The sequence below is a fragment of the Prionailurus viverrinus genome, chromosome A1, assembly GCF_022837055.1.
Source record: "Prionailurus viverrinus isolate Anna chromosome A1, UM_Priviv_1.0, whole genome shotgun sequence".
Taxonomy (NCBI): Eukaryota; Metazoa; Chordata; class Mammalia; order Carnivora; family Felidae; genus Prionailurus; species Prionailurus viverrinus.
This window is the reverse complement of record NC_062561.1, coordinates 174,456,085-174,471,090: the sequence shown is the minus strand read 5'-3', so window position 1 is coordinate 174,471,090 and position 15,006 is coordinate 174,456,085. Positions and strand designations below refer to the sequence as shown.

The window sequence follows — 15,006 nt, the reverse complement described above, 5'->3', positions numbered from 1 at the left end:
GCTCGCTCTCTCTCAAAGATAAATAAGCATTAAAAATTTATAGATTTTTTCTTTCAACAACCAGACCAAAACACACCTAGAGTCTGGCATCCTTTTATTATATTTTTTGTGTTATTTTAATTTTTATTTTATTATTTTTTATTTTATTAATTTTCTTCCTCCAAAATGATGAAACGAAGGAATTCACCCCAAAAGAAAGAACAGGAAGAAATGACAGTCAGGAACTTAATCAACACAGATACAACCAAGATGTCTGAACCAGAATTTAGAATCACGATAATAATACTAGCTGGGGTTGAAAAAAGCACAGAATCCCTTTCTGCAGAGATAAAAGAAGTAAAATCTAGTTAGGATGAAATTAAAAATGCTATAACTGAGATGCAATCTCAAATGGCTGCCATGGTGGCAAGGATGGATGAAGCAGAGCAGCAAATCAGCAATGCAGAGGACAAACTTATGGAGAATAATGAAGCAGAAAAAAAGAGGGAGAGTAAGGCAAAAGAGTACAATATAAGAATTAGAGAATTCAGTGACTCATTAAAAAAGAATAACATCAGAATCATAGGGATCCCAGAATATGAAGAGAGAGACAAAGGGGTAGAAGGTTTTTGTGAGCAAATCATAGCAGAAAACTTTCCTAACCTGGGGAAAGACACAGACATCAAAATCCAGGAAGCACAGAGAACTCCCATTGGATTCAACAAAAACCGACCATCAACAAGGCCTATCACAGTCAAATTCACAAAATACTCAGGCAAGGAAAGAATCATAAGAGTAGCAAGGGAAAAGAAGTCCTTAACCTACAAAGGAAGACAGATCAGGTTTGCAGCAGACCTATCCACAGAAACTTGGCAGCCCAGAAAGGAGTGGCAGGATATATTCAATGTGCTGAATCGGAAAAATATGCAGCCAAGAATTCTTTATCCAGCAAGGCTGTCATTCAAAACAGAGGGAGAGATAAAAAGTTTCCCAGACAAACAAAAACTAAGAAGTTCATGACCACTAAACCAGCCCTGCCAGAAATTTTAAGGGGGACTCTCTGAGGGGAGAAAAGATGAAACAAAACAAAACATAACAAAATCAACAAAGACTAGAAAGGACCAGAGAACACCACCAGAAACTCCAACTCTACAGGCAACACAATGGTAATAAATTCGTATCTTTAAGTACTCACTCTAAATGTCAACTGACTAAATGTTCCAATCAAAAGACATAGGGTAACAGAATGGATAAGAAAACAAGATCCATCTATATGCTATTTACAAGAGACCCATTTTACACCTAAAGACACCTTCAGATTGAAAGTAAGGGGATGGAGAACCATCTATCATGCTAATGGTTGCAAAAGAAAGCTGGAGCAGCCATACTTATATCAGACAATCTAGATTTTAAAATAAAGACAGTAACAAGAGATGAAGAAGGGCATTATATCATAATTAAGGGGTTTATCCAACAAGATCTAACAATTCTAAACATTTATGCCCCAAATGTGAGAGCACCCAAATATATAAATTAATCACAAACATACAGAAAAACTCATTGATAATAATACCATAAATAATATGGGACTTCAAGACCCCACTTACAACAATGGACAGATCATCTAAACAGAAAATCAACAAGGAAACAAAGGCTTTGCAGGATACACCGGACTGGATGGACTTAACAGATATATTCTACCAAACTTTTAAAGAGAGTTAACACCTATTGTTTTGAAGCTGTTCCAAAAAATAGAAATGGAAGGAAAACTTCCAAACTCATTCTATAAGGCCAGCATTACCTTGATTCCAAAACCCAGACAAAGACCTCACTAAAAAAGAGAACTACAGACCAGTTTCCCTGACGAACATGGATACAAAAATCCTCAACAAGATACACTAGCCAATGGGTTCCAACAATACACTAAAAGAATTATTCACCATGACCAAGTGGGATTTATACCTGGGATATAGGGCTGGTTCAATATGCACAAAACAATCAATGGGATACATCACATCAATAAAAGAAAGGACAAGAACCACATGATCCTATCAATAGATGCAGAGAAAGCATCTGACAAAACACAGCATCCTTTCTTGATAAAAGCCTTCTAGGGACAGAAAGATCATATCTCAATCATAAAAGCCATATATGAAAGACCCACCGCTAATATCATCCTCAATGGGGGAAAACTGAGAGCTTTCTCCCTAAGGTCAGGAACACAACAGGGATGTCCACTCTCACCACTGTTATTCAACATAGCGTTGGAAGTCCTAGCCTCAGTAATCAGACAACATAAAAGAGTAAAAGGCATCCAAATTGGCAAGGAGGAAGCCAAACTTTCACTCTTTGCAGATGACATGATACTCTATATGGAAAACCCAAAAGATTCTACCAAAAAACTACTAGAACTGATCCATGAATTCAGCAAAGTCGCAGGATATAAAATCAATGCACAGAGATTGGTTGCATTTCTATACACCACTAATAAAGCAACAGAAAGAGAAATCAAAGAACCAATCCCATTTACAATTGCACCAAAACCATAAAATACCTAGGAATAAACCTAACCAAAGAGGTGAAAAATCTATACACTGAAAACTATAGAAAGGTTATGAAAGAAATTGAAGAAGACACAAAAAAATGGAAAAATATTCCATGCTCATGGATTGGAAGAACAAATATTGTTAAAATGTCAATACTGCCCAAAGCAATCTACATATTCAATGTAATCTCTATCAAAATAGCACCAGCATTCTTCACAGAGCTAGAACAAACAATCCTAAAATGTGTATGGAACCAGAAAAGACCCTGGATAGCCAAAGTAATGTTGAAAAAGAAAACCAGAGCTGGAGGTATCACCATCCTGGACTTCAAGATGTATAACAAAGCTGTAATCATCAAGACAGTACAATACTGGCACAAAAACAGACACATAGATCAATAGAACAGAAGACAGAACCCAAAAATGGACCCACAAATGTATGGCCAACTAATCTTTGACAAAGCAGGAAAGAATATCCAGTGGAATAAAGACAGTCTCTTCAGCAAATGGGTGTTGGGAAAACTGGACAGCAAAATGTAGATAAATGAACCTGGACCACTGTCTTATACCATACAAAAAAATAAACTCAAAATGGATGAAAGATCTAAATGTAAGACAGGAAGCCATCATAATCCTTGAGGAAAAAGCAGGCAAAAACCTCTTTGACCTTGGCTGCAGCAACTTCTTACTCAACATGTCTCCAGAGGCAAGGGAAACCAAAACAAAAATGAACTCTTGGGACCTCGTCAAAATAAAAAGTTTCTGCACAGCGAAGGAAACAATCAGCAAAACTAAAAGGCAACCGACAGAATGGGAGAAGATATTTGCAAATGACATATCAGATAAAGGGTTAGTATCCAAAATCTATAAAGAATTTAGCATACTCAACACCCAAAAAACAAATAATCCAGTGAAGAAATGGGCAAAAGACATGAATAGACACTTTTCCAAAGAAGACATCCAGATGGCCAACCAACACATGAAATGATGCTTAACATCACTCATCATCAGGGAAATACAAATCAAAACCACAATGAGATACCACCTCACACCAGTCAGAATGGCTACAATTAACAACTCAAGCAACAAGAGATGTTGGTGAGGGTGCGGAGAAAGGAGATCCCTTTTGCACTGCTGGTGGGAATGCAAACTGGTGCAGCCACTCTGGAAAACAGTATGGAGGTTCCTCAAAAAGTTAAAAATAGAACTACTCTACGACCCAGCAACTGTACTAGGTATTTATCCAAGGGATACAGGCGTGTTGTTTTGAAGAGACACATGCACCTCGATGTTTATAGCGGCACTATCGACAGTAGACAAAGTGTGGAAAGAGTTCAAATGTCCATCAACACATGAATGGATAAAGATGAGGTATGTGTGTGTGTGTGTGTGTGTGTGTATATATATATATATATATATACACACACACACACATACAATGGAGTATTATTTGGCAATCAAAAAGAGTGAAATCTTGCCATTTGCAATTACGTGGATGGAACTAGAGGATATTATGCTAAGCAAAATTAGAGGAAGACAAATAGCATATGATTTCACTCATATGTGGAATTTAAGACACATAACAGATCAACATAAGGGAAGGGAAGCAAAAATGATATAAAAACAAGGAGGGGGACAAAACATAAGAGACTCTTAAGTACAGAGAACAAACTGAGCGTTGTTGAAGTGGTTGTGGGTGGGGGGATGGGCTAAATGGGTAAGAGGCATTAAGGATTACACTTGTTGGGATGAGTACTGGGTGTTATACATAGGGGATGAATCACTGGAATCTACTCCTAAAATCATTATTGCACTATATGCTAACTAACTTGGATGTAAATAAGTAAACAAATAAATTAAGTTAAAAAAAAAAAATATATATATACATATATACATATATATACACATGTAACTTTAGTGACATGGGGGAAATTTCATGCTAGTAAGTAGAAAAAGCAAAACAGAAAATTTTACAGATGGTGAGATGTCCACTATATAAAAAGCATATCTGTACATGGAAAGATCTAAATTTACTGCTAAATAAAAAAAGGCAAGTTATAGAATAATATATATACTATAGCATGGTCCCATTTATGTAAGTAGTATGTGACTCATTTTAAGTATTTAATAAATATGGGGCACCTGGGTGGCTCAGTCGGTTAAGCTTCCAACTTCAGCTCAGGTCATGATCTTGTGATTCATGAGTTCGAGCCCCACCTCAGGCTCTGTACTGACAGCTCAGGGCCTGGAGCCTGCTTTGGATTCCGTATCTCCCTCTCTCTCTGCCCCTCCCCTGTTCACACTCTGTCTCTCAAAAATGAATAAACATTAAAAAAAAAGTTTTAACAAATAAATATAAACAATTATTATTACAATGAACATGTACTACTTTATAATCAGAAAAATCTACAAATTTATTTAATTATAAGTTTATAAGTTTAGGTACTTCCTTACATAATAAATAAAAAGTGTGTTATATCGGAAAAATTAAATAACATGTGCCTTTCTTTCCTGGAATTCCTACCTTATAAAATACTTCACAATTATACAATTTCAGACTAAATACTTCCAAGTTATGGGAATCAAGTGGGACTAAGAAGTGCAACACGCTTAAGGAAAGGCAGGATTGGGGATGGTAATGGACTGTGATCAACAAGCAGATTCTCTTGGTCAATATCTCACACTGCACCAAAACTAAGGTTTTTGATGTAGTCTTCAAGAGGTAACCAACGGTTCCAGGGGTGATACAGCAGAGACATATAGCACATGAACAGAAATGGGGGATACTTTTTGGCTTCTGTTTTTAGTTAGAATTTCTACACACATAAATAAACCCCACAAGGGATTTATTTTGAATTAAAAAAAAAACAACAGGCAACTCTTATAACATTGTGTAAATTACACTTCAATTTTGAAAAAAAACAGGCAACCCTAGAACTTAATTCCTCAAGCTCCATGGAATCTCAATATTTGAAATAAAAGATGAAATGGAAGGTCCACAGCATCACACTGATTTTTGGCCCACCTATACCAAGATGAAAGATTTTTTCCCTCCCTTTCTCCTAAGTATGTGCAACAAAAGAGCATACCTGCCAAAGAAATAAAGAACAGATATGGGAAAGAGAAAAAAACAAACCCAACAACTTTAACTTTGAGGAAGAGTGGTCTGTTTTTCCTGTACTGTATTATAGAGGATTACAAAACTATCATGCAAAGAGAAGTTTGATAAATCCTGGTAAGTCTTACCTGTACTTGGCCCTATTCCATTGCAGTACATGGCATGTCGCTCAATCTTTGTGGGTGGAAAGTCTTGGTCACATAGTGGGCAGGACACCTGGGTACTGGATGAGACAGTAGAAATAGCTATTTCCTTCTCAGCATTTTCCCTGTTATCAACCTGAAGAAAATAACAAATGGCAACTATAATAACTTTATAATAACATCTTTTCCTTCAAAGAACTGCAAGAGAGTCCATCCCATATTTCATTTACTTTCTAAGAAAATACCAATCAGTTTGCCAAATTCAGGTCTGAAGATTGGGAGATACACTAATATAGTTAATACTTATTCAGTGCCCGCATACTATATGCTAAGCACTCTGCATGTAATACTCACTTAAGCCTCATAGCAATCTTACAAAGGTATTAACATCATCTTTCTTACACATGAAGAAAGCACTGTCCAAAACAGTAAAGCAACTTGCCCAAAGTTAGAGAACAAATAAGAGGCAGAGCTGAAATTCAAATCAAGGACTATTTGGCTCCAAAATCTGAGGGCATTCTCTCTCTCATGCTCTTAAGTCAGTATGCTTATCAACAGCATCTCAAAGGAACTTTTTCAATGTCATAAAGAACTGTGAGCATTGCAAGTGACTTCAGACATAAGGAGTTAGGAAAGGCGAGTTCTAAGCAAAAGGAGCATAACTAAAATTTAAGAGCTAGGCCTCACCTTAGACCAGTAAGATATACCACCTCTTCTGTTTTATCTGTGACTTCTGGATCAAAAGTGGAAATAGAACTAAGACCCAAATATTTAAGAATGGTCAAATAAAAGTCATTAAGACAATTCTGCCAAAGCCATTCTTATACCTTCTCTCTCTTATTCCTCTCAGTGTTTTATAATCACCATTTTTCCTACAGTTGCCAGTGTCTCTGAGAGGCAGTTTTATTTTACCTTTACAGGTCAGATCCAAGAACTCTGCAGCGATTAATTCAACAGTATGCGTGAGCACTGCAGCACTACTGCCTAACACTTGCTTCAAAGGACAGCGTGTCCTAACCAATCAATGTGAAACTGTCCTGCATAGCCAGCCACTGCTTCCACTTAAGAGCAAGGAACACCTGGGCTGTTATTATGCCTTACTATGGGAAAAAAAATAAACCCTCTTCCGGTACAAGGACCAAAACTGCAACAGGTAGATAATTTGAGCTCCGAGGCAACTGGGTTTTTGTTTTGTTTTGTTTTGTTTTGTTTTGTTTTGTTTTGTTTTGTTTTGTTTTGTTTTGATTTGATTTAGGTCACCCTTAAAATCTACTGCCTGTGAATGAGATCCAACAGAGGGAAACAGGCCATCTAAATACCAAGTCAAACAGTTTCTACAATTGCCAGAAAATGTTGTTTTCAACACACCTGCCTTATACTTGAAAAGACATACTGTGAAAGGGTGAAAAAAGAAACAAGAAAAAGAACTAACAGTGGTTGAGTTCATATTCTATACTAGGCCTGGGCAAGGATTTTCCATACCTGTCTCTCACAACTCAACTGGCAGAGGTATCACTAGCTCCAGGATTACAGAAGAGGAAATTGAGATTTGTTTGAAAGATAAAGTAACCTGCTTGCTGATCACAAAGTTAGGAAGTGGCCAATCTAGACTTGAACCCAGGCTTGTGTGGCATCAAAACTTTAGTATTTCCATTATACCATATTTTGGCAAAAGCAAAAAAGCATCCCCTCTACTTTGTTTCTGGAAGCTGACCCTGCCAACTATTGGGAGATGATCTGGTTCTATTATTCTTCTCTAAAAGGTGGGGAGAACCAACTGTGTCTGGAAGTTCTGGATGTCATTTATTCCAAGCTTAGTCACTTAGCTTCTCAGAAACCCAGGTTCCTCTGTTCATAAATCTTACACTGAAAAGTTGTCTTATGCATGCAAAGCCATTTGAACAGAAGGGAGAAAAATCAATATACCCTAAAACTTGCAAGTAGTTTTGAGTTACTGAAAGTTAATGGCAATTGAGTAGTTACTTGGCATTCTAAAGTTCACTAAGCACAGAAATGTTATATGACATGAATGTCACTGGTGCTCACACCCAGCACTAACACTCCTTTGTATTCATCACCAGCTCTGTAAAATGCACAGAATGTACCTTCAACTATTAATGTATTCAAGAAGGAGTAGTCTATTATTGTCTTATTGTGAATACAATACCATTTCCAATCACATTCATAGGCAACCCAGAAGGTTTCTGAACATTTTTATATAAAGGAGGATTTTTTTCAGCACCATTTAAAAGTTCTATTTAAATATTAACTACAATGGAGGAATCTCAAGAGGAAAACACATAAGCGAGGCAGGTTTTTATTAGGGCTGTGTAGTCAGGGATTCAGTCTCTGAAGAGCTGCCTCTACTCCTTTTAAAATACTACCCAGTCATTTCTCAAATAAGGTACTTGGACACTGAATCTTGATCACTTAAAGGTTAGCCCTTACCTTCTGGCCTCAAAAGAAATCTCACTTCAAGAAATGAACCAAGTGAAAATAAAAGTACATCCTACAAGTCACCAACCCCCTCCCACTCCCCCATCCAGTTTATCTAAACAGAAAGCTGTTTAGTTAGATCTTTCCCCTCTTTCCATAGGACTCAACACAGTTTACTTAAAAACCAACTGACTACACCAACTGTTTGATGCTGAGTAACTTCTATTAACATTTCTGAGAAAAGACTATCTGAAACTCCAACCAAGGGGTTCTCTCAGGCAAGATATTCAGAAAATACTATTTCCAAAGGAACCTGACCACTGCAAGAAGTCAAATCAAGGATTACAGTTCTGCCGTGGTATTCCAAATAAATACTTTTGAGCAATTCTCTGTCATTAGTAAGTTAGTATCCCTGAACAGCCACAATATATTACAAAGCAGTAAAATAATAACTGGTTCCACATACATACTTCTACTTGTGCCAAATCTCTACTGTGTTTTATATTCTTTATCTAATTTAATCTTCAGAGCAACCCAGTAAAATAGGTTCTTTTTTGTCTCCATTTTACATATGAAGAACTGAAATTCAAAAAAGCATTCTTCTTCTATGTTCCCCTAATGCCCTGGGCATCTCTATCATTACATTTGTCAGACCACATTAAAATTATCTATGTGTCTATCTCCTCCTTTACCACCAGGACCCTTTGAGAGAAGCGACTGTTTTTTTGTTGTTGTTGTTTTATCTTTGTATCTCAAGAGTCTAAAACAATGACTGGCACACAGTACACAAACTATAGTATCTGTCAAATATATGAAATGAATAAAACAATTAAGTCCAATGCTCAAAGCTCCTTGCACTACACCATACCACCTTCCAATAAACAAGAAATTTTAGAACAAATGAACCTCTACACAGATTCTAAGAGTAAGGGACCACACCCATTCTGATACTATCTTTGTGCTCATAAAATGTTCAGATTCTACCTTTCTAATAAGCAACTTGTAACTAGTAAATGATTGGGTAAAAACTACAGTATCTCTAACATTTTTTAATAGAAATTTCTAACGCTATTTATAGACATCTATAGATACCAGCAAACAGCAACACCAAAAAGAGGACATCCGCTGTAAGAAAAGCCATACACACACCTCTATCCATTTGATGTGTAGCGGTGCAGACTATAAATCCTAAATAGGGGTTGCGTTCTTTGCCCCAAAGAACAGTCTCCTTTGCAGTCACAGGTGGATAAGAAATCAGCCTTGATAAACAAAAGGACTTTAGGGCTTCTTCTGTAGTTAAAATGACTCTGTTAGTATCACTCTGTTCTCCATCCCTATTTACAAGGTTCTGGTCCCTCCCTGGGAAGCCATTTTGACATTCTCTAGCAGGATCTGTCCTTAGGTCACTCTGTTGCAGAGATTGTCACCATCTTCCCTACCACCACTAGCATCAGGGAATCTTTGTCAGGTGTGACAGATCAGGTTGCAGGGAACCACACAGTGTGCATGATTCATGAAAGCAGAATTTCTACCCAGTTACCTGCAATGAAGAGACCAGGGAAGGGATCTACTTTCTATTGTAAAAACTGTTTTCAAAAGACCTAGACTATAAAAAGGAGTAAGAGAATGAAACTTTTTTTTTTTTTAATGCTCAGGATAAGATAGCATACACAAATGTAACCAAAATATTTATCCATAGAAAAATTAGTTTAATTCTCAGGGTGCTTTTCAGAGCAACAGATTTTAAAGATTCTAAAATTTTTTAAATTCTTGGTAAATTACTTCATCAGACTCAATATGAAAAATATATACTGAAAATCTTAATTAGAAGTATGAACTTGTAGGGCATCTGGGTGGCTCAGTTGGTTGAGCGTCCAACTCTTGATTTTGGCTCAGGTCATGATCCCAGGGTTGTGGGACTGACCCCCACATCAACCTTAACACTGAGTGCGGAGCCTGCTTAAGAGTCTCTCTCCCTCTCTCTCTCTCTCTCTCTCTCCCCCCCGCCCCTCTCTCTCTCTCCCTCTGCCCCGCCCCCTGCCCCATTTATGTGCTAGCTCTCTCTCTCTAAAAATAATAATAGTAATAAAAGAAGGATGAACTTGTATCATTCATCTCTAGGGCTGATACCAGATATGTGAAGTTAGGAAATTTAATACAGCAAATAAAGATTTGCTTATTTTTTCATGCTGCTATCCTGATTTTGCATTTCTTTTTTCTTTTTAAAGTTTATTCTTTTTGAGAGAGAGAGAGAGAGAGAGAGAGAGCGTGCGCGAGCAGAACCCTGATGCAGGGCTCAAACTCACGAGCCATGAGGTCATGACCTGAGCCAAAATCAAAAGTCAGACACTTAACCGACTGAGCCACTCAGGTGCCCCCTGACTTTGCATTTCTGATCACATCTAGAAATGAGGGCTGAAAGTTACATCATAATATAAATACAGTGACTTTTTCTAAGATTGTTCATTTCTGTTACTTATCAGTAATTTAATAGAAATATCCCAGACTTTGGAGATAAATCGGTGTTTAAATTCTAGTTTTACCATTATTAACATTTTGAATATGAGCAAATGACTTAAACATTCTAAGCCTCTGTTTCCCCCATCTGTAATAGAAAATAATAAAGCATATTAAGAAATCAAGAGGGGCGCCTGGGTGGCGCAGTCGGTTAAGCGTCCGACTTCAGCCAGGTCACGATCTCGGGGTCCGTGAGTTCGAGCCCCGCGTTGGGCTCTGGGCTGATGGCTCAGAGCCTGGAGCCTGTTTCCAATTCTGTGTCTCCCTCTCTCTCTGCCCCTCCCCCGTTCATGCTCTGTCTCTCTCTGTCCCAAAAATAAATAAACGTTGAAAAAAAAGAAAAAAAAAATTAAAAAAAAAAAAAAAAGAAATCAAGAAATGGTGACTACTCCTATTTTAAAACAGTGCTGAAATGAAATGTAAGAATCTCCCTCTGACATAAGTATCCCCAAAACTACAACTGTCTGTCACCTAAATCTTTCCAGCCAAGTCAATGCTGCATCAGAGAGAGGACTAGCCGGGGAAAGAAAACACTAAGAAAAATTATACAGAATATTCACCTCCTTATCTGCCATTATTATTCTTACTTCATCCAGGATCTCTCTGCTACCTGAAGAGACTTCTTTTTCAAGGTCAAAAGTTTCAGAAGAACTTAGCTGTGTCTCTGTAATTTAAAAAGTTAAAAAGTCATTAATTTCCATTTTATATTTTCATACTTAAAAAAACAAACACCTGGGGCGCCTGGGTGGCTCAGTCGGTTGGGCATCTGACTTCGGCTCAGGTCATGATCTCACGGTCCGTGAGTTCAAGCCCCACGTCGGGCTCTGTGCTGACAGCTCAGAGCCCAGAGCCTGTTTCAGATTCTGTGTCTCCCTCTCTCTCTGACCCTCCCCCATTCATGCCGTCTCTCCCTGTCTCAAAAATAAATAAATGTTTAAAAAAATTAAAAAAAAAAAACAAACACCTATTTCCCCTTAAGCTTAGGGTATAATACCGCAGTGGTAATACAGATCTAGTTTGTTTCTTCTTAAAGCTTTATTTTTATTTTTATTTATTTGTTTTTTTTAACGTTTATTTATTTTTGAGACAGAGAGAGACAGAGCATGAACGGGGGAGGGTCAGAGAGAGGGAGACACAGAATCCGAAACAGGCTCCGGGCTCTGAGCTGTCAGCACAGAGCCCGACGCGGGGCTCAAACTCACTGACTGCGAGATCATGACCTGAGCCGAAGTCGGCCGCTTAACCGACTGAGCCACCCAGGCGCCCCTCTACTTAAAGCTTTATTGAGGCACAATTTACATAAAACAATTCACCAATTCTCAGTATACAGTTTGATGAGTTTTGGCAAATGTATACAATTTATACATGGTATCATTTATACCATGTAACCACCAAAATCAAGATATAAAGCATTTCTAAGCACCCAAAAAGTTCTTATGTACCCCTTTGCAGTGAATTCCCCACTGCTTGGCTCCTTGCAATGACCAATCTACTTTACAATCCTATAGTTTTCCCTTTTCTAGAATGTCACGTAAATGAAATCCTACAGTATGCCATCTTTTGTGTCTGACTTCTTTCATTTAGTATAATGTGTTTGAAAAGCATTCATTTTGTTACATATCAGTAGTTCATTCCGGTTTACTACTGAGTAGTAGTATTCCACTGTATGGATGTATCACAATTTGTTTATCCATTCACCAGTTAATCCACCTGGCTTCTTTTCAGCATAGTTCTGTTTTTAAAATATATTTATTTTGACAGAAAACAAAAAATTGCCAATGTTAGTTCTAAGGTTAAAGGGATGATTAGAGAAGACAAAAATTGGGAGGAAAAACAGAAAAGACATTCTAGGCAAAAATATGCCTTTCTTTAATATATTTTTTAGGCAGCATCTATTTGTTCAACATTAACTCAACAAATATTTATGAACAACAAGTTCCAGGCACTGTACAGGCTATAAGCAACATGGAGATATAAGATGGGGTTCCTCATAGTCTAGTTCAGGAGTTATATAGCTCCTATATATATAGTTCCTATATATATATAGTCCTATATAGTTCAGGAACTATAGCTCATGGGCCAAAATCAGCCAGCCTCCTGTTTTTGTAAATAAAGTTTTATTGGAACACAGCCACACACATTCTTCTTTGTATCTTATGGTTCCTTTTGTGCTAAAATGGTAGTACTGAGTAGTTTCAATGGCAGAGATGAGTAGTTTATCCCATAAAGCCTAAAATATCTCTCTAGTCTTTTGCAGAAAAAGTCTGCCAACCTCTGGTGGAGACACTTATCACTTAATATAACAAAATAACAGTACCTCTATGTCAAAAAAGGACAACAAATCTGAAAAAGAAAGTTATCCCAGAATACAAATCCAGTAAGTTCTCTCTTATCTACACTGCAAGCACTGTACATCTAACTGATACTTATGTTCTTCACAAATATAATGGCCAATATTGGGCAAATAAAGTACCTATAAAATACTGAGGTTATCTTCTCAATCATCAAAGAGGGATTAAACACATTTCTAGTGTTAACTATACTTCTATACCTTATAATTTTTCTCTGAAAAATGAATATGCATGAACACACACACAGATTTTATTACCTTCATGGGAAAAGGCTTACAGTGCATAAACTTCAAAGTCTTCTTTGTCAGGACCCCCCTCTACTTGCTAGATGAGATGCTGCCCGATTCATGAATTGTTTAATAAAACCAAAAAAACAAAAAAAAAAAAAAAGAAAGAAAGAAACTTCTTTGCCAAGTTTCCTTGAGAGTACCAAAAAAGACATTCAGTCTGCTAAAAAAAAATCAGAGCTACTCATTGTTTGCACTACTGTAATGATAAGAAGTCTTTAATTAAGCTTTCTGTAGATGGCTGAAATATTCAACTATAAAGACAAGACAGCATTAGCTCTTTAGAAATAAACAATGCTAGGAGCATATACAATATAGGCATAAGGCTATAATCCTGCTTCTTCAACAAAGTGAGTAACTCTAAAAAGATGTGATAATTCTGAGTATCAGATCCCTGGAACTGTCAGAAATATAGGACAACACAAAAAAGGTAAGATGAACTACAACACTCAATCTGTATTTCATTCATTTAGAAAACATCCAGAACTCAAATTTTCCAGAAAATTTAGTTGCATAGCTTCTAAATTATACATTTACAAAGACATTCAGGAATCTGGCTCCATGGAGAAGTAGTTATACTTTCTTAGCAAAAGGAACAGTAATGTAATGAAAACCTTTTACAATCTCATGTAGAAGTGGTTTATGTCAGCAAACAGTTGGACTTAATTAGCAAGCTAATGACAGCAAGTCATGATCATAAAAGTTATCTAACCTCAGTACTGAAGGGCATGCTTTTCCCTCTCATTAACTAGGGCTTTCAAAATTATTGTATTTATAAGGTTCCTCCTGCAAGATCCTAAGGTGACATACATGCCATCATCCTAAACACACTGAGTGGGTGTGTGTGTATATGTACACATACATATGTGGAAGAGATACACACATACATCCAACGGGATGGCATGAATCAGCAATCCAAGACAAAGCAGGGTAAAGTTTTCTTTTCACAAAGATAGCACAGCATCCCTGAGTGCTCCTGCCAAAATCAGACCACTTGGTAGTGGGGTCTCTCAGAGGGTATCATTAGGCAGTAATCCAAATACATTTTATAAGAATTAAGAAACCACTTTCAATAAAAAACAACATAATTAAACTTTAAAAATAAGAAAGGCCTTTATGATATGCTGCCAAATGTTTATAAATGTTTATAGGTCCTTCGTAGAATAATGTGTAAACTAAGTTTAAGTCTCTAAAGAAAAAAGTTGAAAGAAACCAAAATAAGAAGCTATGTGTCTCTCTGACCCTGATAGGTTATATGAGACCTAAGGGAAAACTAGGTGTGATCTATGGTAACATGTATGCAACACTTACTGCCCAAAGAGTTTAAACATTGATAGGAAGTCCCTCAATCTCACATGAATGAGGTTACTGATAAATGTAATGGGCCCCACTTTTAAGAAAGGCAAAACAAGAAAATATAAGCTAAAACAAATTCCTTAAAAAGTAGTGGCTCATTATCACAAAGTAATTTTTCATATTATACAATGATTCAGCTCAAGAGTTCCCTTAGATAATGGGTATCTTAGTTCATTTAAAATTATTTTATGTACCAAGGCGGGGGGATGGGCAAAATGGGTGAAGGGGAGTGGGAAATACAGGCTTCCAGTTATGGAATGAATAACCAGTACAG

At 37.0% G+C, this 15,006-nt stretch overlaps 1 protein-coding gene across 5 annotated transcripts in view; it reads right to left on the bottom strand.

The window, feature by feature from the left end:
- Positions 1 to 15,006, bottom strand: part of UIMC1 (ubiquitin interaction motif containing 1) — a 119,008-nt gene that overhangs the window by 36,069 nt on the left and 67,933 nt on the right. For all 5 annotated transcript variants that reach the window (XM_047827441.1, XM_047827605.1, XM_047827687.1 and 2 more), the window contains 2 exons: positions 11,299 to 11,402; positions 5,771 to 5,921 (listed from right to left, as the gene is read on the bottom strand). In XM_047827441.1, the coding sequence (XP_047683397.1) occupies positions 5,771 to 5,921; positions 11,299 to 11,402 (255 nt within the window). The remainder of the gene's footprint in view (positions 1 to 5,770; positions 5,922 to 11,298; positions 11,403 to 15,006) is intronic.